This window comes from Bos taurus, chromosome 3, assembly GCF_002263795.3.
Source record: "Bos taurus isolate L1 Dominette 01449 registration number 42190680 breed Hereford chromosome 3, ARS-UCD2.0, whole genome shotgun sequence".
Classification (NCBI taxonomy): domain Eukaryota; kingdom Metazoa; phylum Chordata; class Mammalia; order Artiodactyla; family Bovidae; genus Bos; species Bos taurus.
Window position 1 is genome coordinate 99207637 of NC_037330.1, and position 16819 is coordinate 99224455.

A 16819-nucleotide genomic window follows, 5' to 3' on the forward strand; every position below is an offset into this window, starting at 1 on the left:
AGTGAACTTCCTGGATGTCTTCCTCTTTGCAAGAGTGAGTGTGGGCAGGAGAGGCCTGAGCCTTTGGGCAGAAGCACACAGGAAGGGATACCTGCACTCTGGCCCTGCCTCCATAGATGGAGAATAGGAGCAGTTTGTCTTACGAGAATCTGTGGAAGTTTCAGTTGCCTTGGATAAATGAAAATGATTCATGTTGTCAAGCAGGGTATTTCAAGGCTATTTATACTAGAGAATTAAACCTGATTCTGAACAATATCACACTGTTATATAAGACATCACAGGGATATGCTATTCAAGAAAGCTTTTTTCTTTTTTTTAAATCAGTTTGTTTGTTTGTTCTTTAACATTTTGTATTTTTTACTAAAATGAAAGTCGCTCAGTAGGGTACAACTCTTTGCAACCCTATGGACTGTAACGTGCCAGGCTCCTCTGTCTGTGGAATTCTGCAGGCAAGAATACTGGAATGGGTAGCCACTGCTTTCTCCAGGGCATCTTCCTGACCAAGGATCAACCTGGGTCTCCTGCATTGCAGGCAGATTCTTTACCCTCTGTGCCACCAGCCCAATTTTTATTGGGGTACAGTCAATTATCAATGTGTGATAGTTTCAGGAGAACTCTGAAGGGACTCAGTCATCAGGAAGCTTTTAAAAATATTTACTTTTCTGTTTTATTTCAAACTGTCTAAAGGTTTCAAAAATGTAAGCATATGATAGTTTCCAGTATCCTAGAAAAACTCAAACTCCCAGATCAGGTTACAAACATTATCTTCTCTTTATAATACTTACATTTTGTAACAAAAGAGAGATTGGTTTAAGAAAAACAGAAAAAAAGAACAGCAAATCTGGAGGCCCAGGTCTGAGCTCTGCCTTCACCCTCCCCCTCCCCCAGGTGGGCGGGAACATCCTCCCAGATCAGGCTGGGTGCTCAGGGGAGGTCAGCCACAGTCAGGGACAGTCAACAATCCAGAAGCCACTGCACCATGAGTGTCTCTGCACTGAGCCCCTCCAGAGCCCTGGGTGGTGTCTCCGGGCTCCTGCAGGTGGTCTCCCTGCTCGGCCTGGTTCTGCTTCTGATCAAGGCGGCACAGCTCTACCTGCGCAGACAGTGGCTGCTCAAAGCCCTTCATCACTTCCCATCTCCTCCTTCCCACTGGTTCTATGGACACAAGCGGGAGGTAGGATGGAGCTGGATGGGGGAGTGGGAGGGTCGGGAGGGCCGGAGATCTAGAGCATGGTCACACTCAGCAAGTTCATACCTGGCCCTGTGTTTTCCTGAGAGCACAGATGTCCAGTCTGATGGATCAGCCCCGTGGGTTCACTGTGTGTGGAGACAACAGACAGGAATCTAAGAAGGTGTCAAGTCACAGGAAAAGAGGCTTACCTGCGGGGTTGGGTTATGTCAGGTGTGGAGACAGAGCGGCTTGGTTCATTCAGACTAAGGGATTTTCTAGTCCGGTAAGGTCAGTGCCAGAAACCCACACCAGAGGCCACACACAGGAGCGAAGTTCCCATGATGGGGCCAAGTGAGGAGAACTGCCTGTTTGGTGTCGTCTTTCTGAACTATGAGCTCTGGGAACTGAGCCTGTAATCCTCCTCACCCTCAGCGCCCAAAACAGAGCCTGCACAGAGCGGTGTCAGTCCATTGTGTGGAGGGACAGGCAGGAGGGAAAGGAGCAGCTTGCAGGCTGGGAGGGGCAGCACCAGCCCACCCAGCACCGGCACCAAAGCCTGGGGGTGGGGGAGCTCAGAGCAAAGTCAGGGACCACATGGAAATGGGTCACCAAGGGTCTGTGGCTTAAACAAGTTTGAGGAGATAATCACAGGTTGCAGAGAGCTGAGGTCTCTCTTTCTCAGCAGCACGATTAGAGCAGAGTGGAGCCAAAGACAAGAACTAGAAGCAGCCCAAGCCCCATGCAGGCTGGCCCAGTACCTCTCTCCCCTCTCCTTCCTAATCTCCTGCACCCCAGGTCATTCAAGGTCCTTCCCCGCTGCCTGTGCATTCCAGCCTCTGGGACTCAGCTCCCATGTGCCCTCTCCCCGGAATGATCTCATCCCTCCAATGAGTGTCTCACAAGTCCCATGCCCAAGTCATTTTCATCCTGAATCTCCCAGGAGTGGAGAGGATACTCTTTTTCCCTTGGATGTCCTTCCCTCAAGTCAGTGCTAACTAGATGCAGCTATTTCTCTCTGCAGATCATAGCGATGAGCTTCTTCTGGGAAACCTTGCCTCTGGTTCATGTTTCTATCCTGAAAGCATCTTGGTAAATTAGGAGCCAAAGAAAAAGCAAGTGCAGGAAGACTTCCTAACATCCAGGTCTGAGTTAGGCCCCCTTCCCCAAAGCTTCCTCATAGGCTTTGTCTTCTGTCCATCACATGTTCATGACGCCCTCCACTTATGGCCACTTGCTCTCTCAGTCTATTTCACGAGCCTTCAGGCCACAAACAGACAAGCATCTCGAGCCGCTGCCTAATTTAGTGCCTTCAATCTGTGTCTGGCACAGAGTTGCTGCTCAGTAAACACAAGCTCAGTGAAGGAATGTGACCCAGAGTAGCCAATTTGCCTCAGAGCTGGTGAGTCTTGATGGTAGAAAGATGCTGGTAGAGGTCAGATACCAAAGTGTAGAGGGTTTGATCTGAGTTACACAGAAGCCATTGAAATAAAGATGATGTGACTATTTGGAACTTGCCTGGGATCAACTGTTGACCAGAAATCCAGAGGTAACAAAACAAACTGAGTCTCCAAAGTAGAGGAGAGGCAGTTGCTCTGTGGTAAAGATAACAGGCCACCAGGTAGAGGGAAGAACTTGAGCAAAGACACGGAAGATGAGCAGGTGGACCCAGTGCAGGAAGCGCTGGCAGCAGCATCCTGGGGGCAGAGCAATGGGTCCTGTGGAATCGCCAGCCTGTCAGGGCAAGAAGAGAGAGGGCAAATTCAGAAAGGAAAGGCCTCTGTGGTCCACACTCAGGGGTGTACAAAGACTCCACCACAAGACGGGAAGTGCACAAAAGTTTCTGACAATTAGTCAACGAAAATGAGATCAAAACTCCACATATCAAAATCTTATTTCAATACCATTCTCATATGTGTACATGCCAAATCTGACCTACAACTGTGCACACACTCAAGATGGAAAATTATATCACACACAATGTAATATTTAATTTTTTTCACTTAGCCAAACACATTCCAAACATTCTTTCATACCCATATACATTAAATGTATGCTGGGATAACATCAAACATATATATGATCAGGATGGCAAATGAAACTAATGTATAAATTAAATTCTTAAAATATTTATCTCTTCTATAAATAAACCAAATAATATGAAAACTTGCTTACTTTCTCCAGGGAATCTTCCCAACACAGGCATTGACCCAGGTCTCCCACTTTGTAGATAAATTCATAATACCTGAGGTGCCAGGGAAGCCTACCAAGTGATACAAATTATCATAAATTGCTCAAGTAGTTTTCTGACTGTGTGCAAATTATTTCCAAATGTTTCACAAGCCATGGAGTTACCTAAGATTCTGTAGGCAGTTTGTAGTGTTGGCCCATAACTCTACTTGACATGGGACAGAATCCGATCTTAGGAGAATGGTGGACAGCCTGCAAGGTTGGATGAGATTCCAGGTCAGAAGAAATCGTTCTAAACTCTTAGTTCTGCTGATGGCTGCAGAGTGACCACCTGGTACCCTCGCAGGCCTCCACCTCCACTCCTGCTCTGGAACTAAAAGAAAGAAGTCACTGATTTGTCTTTCCCTTGGTGACAGTTCCAAGAGGAGGGCGAGCTGCCACACCTACTGAAAAGGGTAGAGAAATACCCAAGGGCCTGTGTTCGCTGGATGTGGGGCACGAGGGCCTTGTTATTGGTCTACGACCCTGACTACATGAAGATGGTCCTGGGGAGATCAGGTGAGAGGGGAAACCCTCAGCCGGAGACAATCTTCCATTTGAGTACATGCCCCTGGGTGTGAAATTCCAGAAGACACAGGCACATCAGATGCCAAGGCCTGAATTCCTCCAAACACCCTCCCAATCAAAACCAGATAGGACAACATTATTTACTATTATTAAATGCCTTACTCCTGGTGGGGCTGGTTTCTCTTTTACGTCTTTTTTTCTTTTTACAAACAAACTGAAATGATCCCAGACTGGAGCCAATTCCTTGTCCACACTGTCTTAGGTTGGGCACCTTTCACTGTTGCCTGTCCTGGGTCTTTTTTTTTTTTATTAAATTTATTTATTTTAATTGGAGGTTAATTACTTTATAATATTGTATTGGTTTTCCATAAATCAACATGAATCTGCCACGGGTGTACACATGCTCCCCATCCTGAACCCCCTCCCACCTCCCTCCCATACCATCCCTCTGGGTCATCCCAGTGCACCAGCCCCAAGCATCCTGTATCCTGCATCGAACCTGGACTGGCAATTCGTTTCGTATATGATATTATACATGTTTCAATGCCATTCTCCCAAATCATCCCACCCTCTCCCTCTCCCACAGGGTCTAAAAGACTGTTCTATACATCTGTGTCTCTTTTGCTGTCTCGCATACAGGGTTATCATTCCCATCTTTCTAAATTCCATATATATGCGTTAGTATACTGTATTGGTGTTTTTCTTTCTGGCTTACTTCACTCTGTATAATAGGCTCCAGTTTCATCCACCTCATTAGAACTGATTCAAATGTATTCTTTTTAATGGCTGAGTAATACTCCATTGTGTATATGTACCACAGCTTTCTTATCCATTCATCTGCTGATGGACAGCTAGGTTGCTTCCATGTCCTGGCTATTATAAACAGTGCTGCGATAAACATTGGGGTACACGTGTCTCTTTCAAGTCTGGTTTCCTTGGTGTGTATGCCCAGCAGTGGGATTGCTGGGTCTTGAGATGGCCAGACCACCACTGACTATAGAAAAATCACAGATTCTGTCTCATTCTATGGCACTGAACAGAGTTTATGTTTCAGGGCAATTCACCATCTTAGTCCTGTGGGTGTTCTGCTCTGCAACACTGAGTCTACTTTCCTGGGACCACAGTGACTATCAGGACAGAGAGAATCAGGGATGGGAGGCAAGTGGGTGGTGGCTTCAGAGTGAGTGCCATTTGGCAGGCACCAGGAAGGGAAGGGAGCCAAGGTCTAGACCTCAGCTGCTCTAGAGGCTGTCTCCGTGTTTGGTCCCATCCATCTTCCCTCCTTACTTTTCAGACCCAAAGGCTCAAATTATCCACAGATTCGTAAAGCCCTGGATTGGTAAGTACATTTAAATAAAACTGCAAGCCACCCACCCGTTAGGTTAACCAAGAGTGGTCGTTTTGTGTAAATGGAGAACAGGTGTCAGGCACCCTCATCTCTGAATCAAACCTCATTTTTCTAAAATACCATCAGTCTTTGTAATGGCGCTGTAGCCCTCCTGAAGCCTAGCTGCTTCTTCATCACTTCTCAGTCTTTTCTAATGTTCCCTGACTTTTTGATAAGTTCTTTTATCACCTGCCCTCTTACACTTTTTTGACCTCATTGCTGTCATAATCACATGCTATGGACAGACATACTGGAAATTCACATCCCTGAAGTGTACTGGCCTTCCTGACCCTTGCCCATGAGGAAACTTCTCCTGACACCCCTGGTTCCTCCCAAGAGGGCCCTAGTCTCTCCGATTCCCATACACACCCATCTGTGGTCCAGGGACAGGTTTGCTGCTGTTGGAGGGGCAGACGTGGTTCCAGCACCGGCGGATGCTGACCCCAGCCTTCCACTATGACATCCTGAAGCCCTACGTGGGAATCATGGCCGACTCTGTCCGAGTGATGCTGGTGAGTCCATCGCTTGTCACCATACGCACTAGAATCCAGGACAGCTGACAAAGTCCACTATCAGACACTTACGTCCCTCAGACACCTACTGAATAGAGCCACCCAGAATGATGCACTCATGACTTAGTAGGAGACAGCACTCATTAAAGCTAGGTGGGACAGAGGAACATCTAGGCACCAACCTGGATCCATACTTTTCTCCTCACCAAGAGAAATAGGGCCACGGTGTATTCAGGGTCCACTCTTCTCCCATCTCCATGTTTGAACACAGGGGAGTAGATCAAGGAGGTCAGCTCAAATTGGCCCTGTCTGGCCTGGGCAATGGCAGCTGTGGAGGCAGAGTGGAAATCCCAGGATGTCACACAGGTGGGCTCTGGCCTGGGTTCCATGGCTTCTGCACATCACTGAGCCACTCATGGGAGGAAATGAGGCCAGGTATACATTCACAGAGCTGGGTCTTCACAAACATCACCTCTGATCCAGACCAGGTACCACCTGTTCTTAGCTAACATTAGATGAACGAAAGCAATTGAGTAGCTCATGCCCCATTAGAGCCATTTTAGCTTTTCCTTGCCTTGAAATATTTGCTTCCTAGTGTTGGATATCAGAGAAAGCAATGACAACCCACTCCAGTACTCTTGCCTGGAAGATCCCATGGATGGAGGAGCCTGGTAGGCTGCGGTCCGTGGGGTCACTAAGAGTCGGACACGACTGAGACTGAGCGACTTCGCTATCACTTTCACTTTCACTTTCATGCATTGGAGAAGGAAATGGCAACCCACTCCAGTGTTCTTGCCTGGAGAAACCTGGGGACAGGGGAGCCTGGTGGGCTGCTATCTATGGGGTCGCACAGAGTTGGACACGACTGAAGCGACTCAGCAGCACCAGCACCAGCAGTACTGGATATCACCTGTCCAGATCTGACATCAGGACACAAAGGTTCTTGCTTTGTCCCCTGAGAAACTATGCTTTCTGCTCTGCCAAAGGTGGTTATTTTCATAAATTATTCCACATATTCAGAATTACTTAGGATATTAGAGGAGAATATAACTGCATATATAAGAAAGATTCAGAAAAAATAGGCATCACATTACACATGGGTGTTACAGGCCTAAGTTGCTAAAACATGTCTACTTAGAAAAGGGGAAATCTCATCTGAAGATGTAGAGACAGAGAGAAAGCCTGGACCTGGCAGCACAGGTCTTCTAGGGGAGCAGAGCAGGGCCAGTGCCTCCTCCCTCCACAGGACAAGTGGGAGGAGCTCGTCAGCCAGGACTCACATCTGGAGATCTTTGGACATGTCTCCTTGATGACCCTGGACACCATCATGAAGTGTGCCTTCAGCCAACAGGGCAGCGTCCAGACGGACAGGTCAGTGACAGCTCTTCAAGGGCAGGGTCCTGTTTTCCCGAATGGGAAGGACTTACCTGAGAGGCAGTAAGGGCAGTGTGGATGTTTATCAACACAAGAAGTAACATTCTACAGAGAGACATGCACCACGGTCAAATTCCACCCAGACCACCCTTGACTCAGTCAGAGGTCCCTGACTCCTGCTCAGGGAGAAGCCTGGCCTCTCAGGACACCTGTAAAGGACTCCAGGGGGAGGGCTCCAGGGAAATGAGGCAGAAATCACAATGCCTCGGTGTTACCTGAGGAATCTGACCCTCTCCAGGTCAGTGCCTCCCTCACCTCCAGCCTCTTCTGCGTCCTCTCCCTTCAGGAACTCCCAGTCCTACATCCAGGCCATCAAGGACGTCAGTCATCTGATTATTTCCCGACTGCGGAATGCTTTCCACCAGAACGACCTCATCTACAGGCTGACCCCTGAAGGCCACTGGAACCACCGGGCCTGCCAGCTCGCCCATCAACACACAGGTTCCCCTCCTTCCTGGGCTGCTCCCCCACCTTCATCAGGCTCACATGGCCTGGCCTTGACCCCTTAGGCAGATCCCAGACTTCTGCTTCCTCTTCAGGAGCTGGCACAGACCCACCTGCTGCAGGGACTGGGAACCCAGAGGTCAGGGAGTCAGGTGTTGAACAGGGAGTTACAGGAGTCCCCATGTTGGTGATGACTGAGTGAGACCCTATCCAAGCAGCATTCAGCCAGAGGCCCAAGGGCTGTGCTAGTGTTGGGATTCCCGTCTAGAGTAGAATGTGTTGGAACTCTAATTCCTGACATGCTCACCCAGTCCCACACTCACCCTCACCCTCATCCACCTGGCACCAAACTTGGCCTGAGGGGCAAATGGGGTTATGGTGGGTGCAGAATCTGAACTGCCCAGAGTGCTCAGTTCTGGCTGGAAATCATCTGGGACAGATGCAGTGATCAAGGAGAGGAAGGTTCGTCTGCAGAAGGAGGGAGAGCTGGAGAAGGTGAGGAGCAGGAGGCACTTGGACTTCCTGGACATCCTCCTCTTTGCCAGAGTGAGTGTGGGCAGGAGAGGCCTGAGCCTTTGGGCGGAAGCACACAGGAAGGGCAGACCTGCACTCTGGTCCTGCCTCCACAGATGGAGAATGGGAGCAGCTTGTCTGACGAGGACCTCCGTGCTGAGGTGGACACGTTCATGTTTGAGGGTCACGACACCACAGCCAGTGGCATCTCCTGGATCCTCTATGCTCTAGCCTCCCACCCAGAACATCAGCAGAGGTGTCGGGAAGAGATCCAGAGCCTCCTCGCCGATGGCGCTTCCATCACCTGGTGAGCATCCTGGAGATGGAAGAGCCCTGTCCTACCTGAACTAGAGAGAATCCGTGTTTGTCCAGTCCTGCCTGCCCTCAGATGGGCTTCCTTTCAGGGACCATCTGGACCAGATGCCCTACACGACCATGTGCATCAAGGAGGCCATGAGACTTTATCCACCAGTACCAGTCATCAGCAGAGAGCTGAGCAAGCCCATCACCTTCCCTGATGGACGCTCCTTACCTGCAGGTATGAACTTCACCTCACCACTCAGCTAAGCACTCTGTAGGACCACATGCTAGACCAGTAATCCACCTGTGCGTTTCCAGTTCCAGGATGCTCTGGCTCTTGTCTGCCTGAAGATAATATTTATTCTGTAGTTTGAATGAGTTTTAAAAAATGCTTTTCCATAAATCCTAGGATTAATACTACCATATACTCAACAATCCTACTCCTAGGAATATACCTTGGGAAAACCAGAATCCAAAAAGCACATGTGCCACAGTGTTCATTGCAGCATCGTTTACAATAGCCAGGTCGTGGAAGCAACCAAGGTGTCCACTGATAGATGAATGGATATGAAGCTGTGGTCCGTATACACAATGGAATATTACTCAGTATAAAGTGGAACAAATATGAGTCAGTTGCAGTGAGGTGGAAGAATCTACAGCCTGTTATACAGAGGGAAGCACTCAGAAAGAGAAAAACAAATATTGCATAATAACGCACACATGTATATATAGAATCTAGGAAAATAATGCTGATGAATGTATTTGCAGAGCAAGAATGTAGATGCAGACATAGGGAATGGACTTGTGGATGCAGGAGGGGAAGGAGAGGGTAGGATGATTTGAGAAAGTAACATCGACATAGATAGACTATCATGTGTTAAATACTAGTATGTATCTAGTGGAAAGCTGCTATATAAAAGGAAAGTAAGAAAGAAATAGTGAAGTCCTCAGTCATGTCCAACTCTTTGCGACCCCATGGACACCAGGCTCCTCCGTCCATGGGATTTTCTAGGCAAGAGTACTTGAGTGGGTTACCATTTCCTTATCCAGGGAACTTCCCGACCCAGGGATCAAACCCAGGTCTCCCACATTGTAGACAGACGCTTTACCGTCTGAGCCACCAGGGAAGTCATATAAAAGGAAAAAAGGAAAGGAAAGGAAAGCGAAGTGGCTCATTGTGTCCGACTCTTTGCAACCCCATGGACTGTAGCCTACCATGTTTCTCCGTCCATGGGATTTTCCAGGCAAAACTACTGGAGTGGGTTGCCATTTCCTTCTCCAGGGGATCTTCCCAACCCAGGGATCAAACCCGGGTCTCCTGCATTGCGGGCAGAAGCTTTACCGTCTGAGCCACCAGGGAAGTCCTATAAAAGGAAGCCCAGCCTAATTCTCTGAAATGACCTAGAGGGGTGGAATGGGAAGGGGGAGAGAGGTGCAAGATGGAGGGGATATAGCTGTTGTTTAGTTGCTAAATCATGTCTGGATCTTTTGCAACCCGATAGAGCGTAGCCCACCAGGCTCCACTGTCCATGACATTTCTCAGGCAAGAATACTGAAGTGAGTTACCATTTCCTTCTCCATATATATAGATACATAACTGTGCCTTATTTGCACTGTAGTATGGCAGAAACTAACACACTGTTGAAAAGTAATTAACCTCTACTGAAAGAAAAAATGTTTGACACAAAACTTGAATGCAACAAAGCTCAACAAATAAATGTTGGCCCTTCTGTGCGATCAGAACTAAAATTCTGATTCTTGAATCATGACGGCAGAAGCAGAGGGAGGCATGGTGCTTCCATATGGGGTGTAAATAAGGGAGGGAGCTCAAAAGACTCCACTGTCATGGGTCAGAGGCTCTAGTCTCTGAGGTGCCCTCTGCTGGGTGGCAGAGAGCAGGTGATGATGAGGTCTGAGCCCTGCCATGGCTGGAGGCTACCCACTGACTCAGCACCCAGTGGGTCTGAATCCCAGCCCTGTTCCCTCCTAACTGTGGGATCGTAGACCCAACCCTTAACCTCTCTGAGGCTCAGGTGCTTCATGGGCTTGTGGGGACAGGAGTGCTTGTGTGAGGATTCAATCCCAGCTTCATGATGGCACTTGATAAATGTGAGTTGTCACCTGAGCTGCTCCTAAGTGTAACCTTGCAATTCCTTTAATTCTCAATCCTGGGCTGTGGTCACCTACCCCTAATCTGTGATCGTGTGCTTTGTCATGCCCCGCCCACCTGTCTTGCAAGAGCATCATTTCTTTCAGAGTGACCGGGGGTGCTCCCATGATGGCTCCCAGGACTTTTGTGAAGCCGCTCATCCCCTGCACTATGGGACCATCAGGCTTCTCTCTCTCCTCTGCCCCACAGGAATCTTAGTCTCCCTCTCCATTTATGGGCTTCATCACAACCCGAAGGTGTGGCCGAACCCAGAGGTACGATGGACGTGGGAGGAGGAGATGGGATGCTCTCTCGACACCAAACCCTTCCCCTGCTCCCTCTCTGGGATTCTTATCCCCCAGTGCATTCATGTGAGGGGTTTGACCCTAAATGTCCTGGCCCTGATGCTCTCTCTACAGGTGTTTGACCCAACTCGGTTTGCGCCAGGTTCTACTCGACACAGCCATGCCTTCCTGCCCTTCTCAGGAGGATCCAGGTGAGGCCTCTGTACTGGGGGAGGCAAGTGTCACTGGTTGCTACCCGATGTGTGTGACTGTCTACCTTCATATGAGGAGCATGCAGTTCTGTCCTTGTCTGTTGATGTGCTGAGAAGAAGGCGTGGGTCTCCATGTACAAGAAGGTCTTCAGGGCCCTCCACTCTGACACTGACCTCCTACTGTCCACAAGGATTGACCTCATTTCCATGTCAGTGGCCAATCCAAAGTATCAGGGTTTTCCTCACTTTAGGAGTATGACATTTGAGCATTACAGGTCTTCATGAAATTTAAACTACACATGTTTGGTTAGCACAATTTCAGTCACCTTAAAAGACGATTTTCTCTGTTCCCGCCTTCCTAGTCAGCCCACTGTCTTTCTGCTTAATTCACTTGTCACTGTATTCATCGTGCTTGTCTGGATTGGGAATTCCATGTCCTGAGGCTTCAAGTCATGTATGTGATCAGTTACAGTTGTAGTTTGAAGAAAGTTTCACAGTCATGAGTGTGTTCTCAATTCCTGCAGTATATCCGACATAGATTTGACTGTGTATTAATATAACTGTGACATATATTTTCTGTTGCCAAAATTATTTATTAAAAAGCAGAGTTTAGACCGCGTGGTCCCAGATTATACGGAGTAATGTTAGTAAGAAAAACTTTAAAGTGGAGGACAATCAAGCCTGCTTTGGGAAGTCTATTGCTGATCCTGCTCGTGATGCCAGTTTCTCACTGTTCATACTGTGCACACTGTTTGCTGAACCCAGGATAGATGCAAAGCGTCAGCTAAGAGGCTGGAGGAGGACTGGAGGAGCCATAGGAACTGCAGACACATTTATTCTCTCCTGGCTGTGTTATGGCCGCCATAACACAGCTCTGTCCTGCCTGACGCAGCCACTGTAGCAGCAGCCATAAAAACCATAACATAGCTAGAACATAACCTCATATAATATAACCATAATGTTGCTCCAACATGGCCCCAATGCAGCAGTAACCAGGGCTTTCATAGTCAAACTCATAAAGGCATACCACACACCTCCCTCAGAGCTTTTGCAGGTGGAGCTTATATAACAAAAGTAGCCAGAGTCCAAGCGAGTACCATGTGACACACATACGCAGTGCTATACCTGGTCTAGCTGTTCCATAATCATTAGTTACAAACCTTGAGGCGACAGTGAGAGACCGCAGGGAGAGAGCGCCTGACAATGCCATCTTGGCTAATTTGCTCTTTCCCTACATGGGGGAGAGTATTTTGTGTTTGACATGTGCATTTGAAAAATCTATTGCATGTAAAACATAAAGCACCCTTGAAATAGCTGTTAGCCTGACTGATACACTCCTAATGATTGCTGTGAAGATCTTAAAGGGCACAGAACCTCCCCTGAAATAGTAACTACAGTGACTTGTAACTTAGTAGAAACAAGTTTTTTCTGACTGTACAGATCTAGGAAACTTTCAGTTGGTGAATCAACCTTAACAGAAGAGTGTTGAAGTAAACTGTCTTCCTGAATTGATTCTAGGATTTGGTTTACACCAGGGTCCAGTCCTTCCTTGTAGACATGGCTGCAGGTCATTCAGTTGCTACTAGAGGGCAGGAGGGACTCAGCAGCTTGATTCCTACTTCAAACTGAATATTTCTTATATTCTCATTCCACTTGAGTTGTTTTCAATTCAATTACTATTGTTTAAATATGAAAGTATGTATTATGCGTGTCTTCGTGTGCCAAGACCTGTGCTAGGAGATGGGAACACGGGGATGATAACGCTGTCCTCCCCCAGGGCTCACTGTCAACAACATGTCTCCTCAAGACAGACATCATTCACACATCCACTCTTTCACTCATTCATTCCTTGAGCAGACTGTGGAGGATCCAGGATCCGGCGTTATGCTGGGCACTGGATGTGCTGTGTCCTTGAGTTACACCCACGGTGCCTTGAGGGTCCAGAGTGGGAAGAGGTGCAGCCAGCAGAGGGGGTGAGGGTGGTGGTCACTGGATGGAGCCTTGAGCATGAGGATGAGGGGAGGGGAGGGGACCTTAACCTTCACTGAGTTGGGAAGACAAGAGGGACAGGCCCCAGGTGAGTGAGGAAGAATCCAGAGAGGGCTGTGATGCCACTGAGGCACTGAGACGTGTGCTCCCTGTGGTGCAAAACACAGCAGGCCTGGAGCTACTGTGGGTTTAGAGGAAGGGGAGGAATGGAGGCTGAAAAGGCCTGATGAGGAGACCAAGTGATGGTAAGGAGGGTCATTTCTGAATTAGAATGGAACATTCCAAAGGTAGATTGACTGAGGGACTGAGGGGGACAGGAAGCAAGACCATTAACTGGAAAGGAATGGGTCCAGTAGGTTCAGGGTCATTAACCCTTGTCCTCTCCAGGAAGCCTCCCTGTTGCCATTCTGATTCCTTGCACAGCCCTGTCTTGTCATCTCTGGGGACTGGGCAGCCTGTCTGTCCACCGTAGGTGGTAAGGTTCTGAGAGGCTGTCTGCCCTGCCCCTACAGTGCCCTGGGCTGACCTGAAACCGGGAATTGCCAGTGGACGAGTGAATAAAGTACTAGTTCACAGTCTTGATCCACTTGACTTGACTCTGTGGTTTAGAGCACTGATGCTCCCCAGGTTTTCCTGCTGAGAGCAGGAGTATGAGTTAGGAGCTAGTCCTTAGAGAGGTGGGCTTTGTCATCTGTCAGGGGGAGAGCTTTGCTGGCAAGTTCAGTGTGTTGAGTAAGGAAGGGATTAGGGCTGGGCCACCTCTAGGAGAGCCCTGATTCCCTGTGCTCAGCAGGGGTTAGAAGCCTCTGCTTACTTCCTTTTTATCTCCGAACGTAGGAACTGCATCGGGAAGCAGTTTGCCATGAATGAGTTGAAGGTGGCCGTGGCCCTGACCTTGCTTCGCTTTGAGCTGTCACCGGATTCCTCCAGGGTCCCTGTGCCCATGCCAGTCATTGTGCTGAGATCCAAAAATGGGATCTACTTGCAGCTCAGGAAGCTCTCTGATCCAGGTGGGGACAAGGACAAGCCCTGAGGGCCCCTGCCCGCCATCCTGTCTTGCTGTCACTCTCCCTGTCCTTGCCCCTTTGCCCACTTCCAGCTTTGATCTGCCCACCTGCCAGCTTGCCTCATCTCCTGCCTCCTGCTCAGCTGACTTGCTGCCCTTCTCTCACCTTTCTCCAGGCTCCCTATCTGCTTGTCTCTCCATCTGTCTCTGACCCCCTGTATCTCTCACTGTCCACCGGAATCCTCATCACCCAACACCCTCGAGTCTGTCTGTTCTCACCTGTGTTTCTCCCTTTCTGCCTGCCTGTCTGTCCCTGTATTTACTTCTGTTTTGATGGTAAAATGAATTGTCTCTGCCTTAGGGACTTAGAACAACACAAAGTTATCCTCTGATGGCTCTGGAGTGAGAAGTCTGAAAAGGGTTTCCCTGGACACAACCAAGATGTTGACTCGGCCCTCATCCAGGGACCTGGTACAGGATCCTGCTTTTTGCCATTTTTGTATCTAGAGCTGCAATCCTTGCATTCCTTGGCTCCTGGGCCCTCCTCCACATTCAAATCCAGCAGCATCTTCAAATGTCCCTCTGCTTCTGTCTTCATATAACCTTCTCTTTCATCAAGACTTTGTGCTTACCTGGGCAACTCAGATCAAACAGGCTTATTCTGGGTTTCTGGGAACTAGGATAAGAACACCTGGGGAGCCATCACTGGACCTGTTAAATCCTGTGTGATTCCTTCACCCTGGGCCACTGCTCTCTCCTGTGTGAGATGGGTCTACCCCCGTTTCACTCACATGGTTTCCTCTTTCCCCATCCCTGGATAAAGTGTGCAAATTCATATGGAATGTGTGCGTCTTGTCTGAAAGGAGTTGGATGAAGCAGAAGAGAGAGAAGGGGAGGGAATAACAGTGGGGAGGAGGAGGGGAGACAGCACCTGCTCTATGGGGCCAAGACCCTAGCAGGGAGAGCATGTCCAGCCCCTCTGCAGCTTCACACTCTGGAGTCAATCAAGCCCCACATCCTGCCTGGCGCCTGAGGCTCCCAATGACAGCTGAGTCAGGAGAAAGGCCTTGTCGCCTAAGGCTCAGAGGGAAGACGCTCACTCCAACACCTGTCAAAGAAGGAGCCTGCCTCTTCTTCTGTGGTAGCTTTCTCACCACATCTGTAGAGGGGCCCAGCCAGTGCCCACCCTGTGCTGAGCAGGGGAGACTTACAGACTTGGTCAGGCACAAGGGTCTCCTTCACCCCAGAAGAGATTTGAGAAGAGCCCAGACTGGCCATGTCACCAGCCCCCTGGCAGCCCTTCCTCATGGACAGGACCTGCAGGCTCCTCAGATGCCACAAGGGGTGGGGGCGTGTGTGTGCAGGAGGGCCTGGGAGGAACCAGCTGGGCACAAGTCTTGGCTGCCATGCAGGGAGAAGCCAGGCCCCTCAGGACACTTGTAAATACTGAGCTTCTCCAGAGGGTAAGGCAGAAATGACAATGCCCCAGTTGGGAATGCAAGCTAGTATAGCCACTGTGGAGAACAGTGTGGAGATTCCTTAAAAAGCTGGAAATAGAACTGCCGTATGACCCAGCCATCCCACTTCAGGGTATACACACTGAGGAAACCAGAATTGAAAGAGACATGTGTAGCCCAATGTTCATTGCAGCACAGTTTACCATAGCCAGGACATGGAGCAACCTAGATGTCCATTGGCAGACGAATGGATGAGGAATTTGTGGTACATATACACAATGCAGTATTACTCAGCTGTAAAAAAGAATGCATTTGAGTCCATTCTAATGAGGTGGACGAAACTGGAGCCTATTATACAGAGTGAAGTAAGTCAGAAACAGAAAGACCAATACAGTACATTAACGCATATATTTAGAATTTAGAAAGATGGTAACGGCAACCCTATATGGAAGACAGCAAAAGTGACACAGATGTAAAGAACAGACTTCTGGACTATGTGGTAGAAGCAATAGTGGGGTGATATGAGAGAATAGCATTGAAACATGTATATTACCATATGTAAAACAGATGACCAGTGCAAGTTCAATACATGAAGCAGGGCACTCAGAGCTTGTGCTCTGGGACAACCCAGCGAGATGGGGTGGGGGGTTCAGGATCGGGGACTCACACACACCAATTCACAGTCGACGTATAGGAACAACCACCACAATATTGTAAGGTAATTAGCCTCCAGTGAAAATAAATAAATAAATAAAAGGAATGGAGGTGGTGTGTAATAATTACAAAATAATATGAATGAACTTGTTTACAAAACAGAAATGGACTCACAGTCATTGAAACATGCATTTGCTTACCAAGGAGTAAGGGAGAAAGGAATAAATTAGGAGTATGGGATTAATCCTGAGAAGGCAATGGCACCCCACTCCAGTACTCTTGCCTGGAAACTCCCATGGACGGAGGAGCCTGGTAGCCTGCAGTCCATGGGGTTGCTAAAAGTCAGACACGACTGAGAGACTTCACTTTCACTTTTCACTTTCATGCATTGGAAAAGGAAATGGCAACCCACTCCAGTGTTCTTGCCTGGAGAATCCCAGGGACGGGGGAGCCTGGTGGGCTGCCATCTATGGGGTCACACAGAGTCGGACACGACTGAAGTGACTTAGAAGTAGCAGCAGCAGCATGGGATTAATCAATACACACTACTGTG

General features: G+C 48.6%; 1 protein-coding gene across 3 annotated transcripts; it reads left to right on the forward strand.

Moving 5' to 3' along the window:
- Positions 1-940: 940 nt before the first annotated feature.
- On the forward strand, positions 941-14990 carry CYP4A11 (cytochrome P450, family 4, subfamily A, polypeptide 11). Of its 3 annotated transcripts, NM_001077908.1 has the most exon segments (13): positions 941-1174; positions 3775-3916; positions 5220-5264; positions 5697-5824; positions 7071-7195; positions 7545-7699; positions 8142-8248; positions 8332-8522; positions 8620-8753; positions 10875-10939; positions 11084-11160; positions 13987-14159; positions 14517-14990. In NM_001077908.1, coding segments are annotated over 13 exon segments (1545 nt in total). In that variant the 5' UTR covers positions 941-979; the 3' UTR covers positions 14525-14990.
- The last annotated feature ends 1829 nt before the right edge of the window (positions 14991-16819 follow it).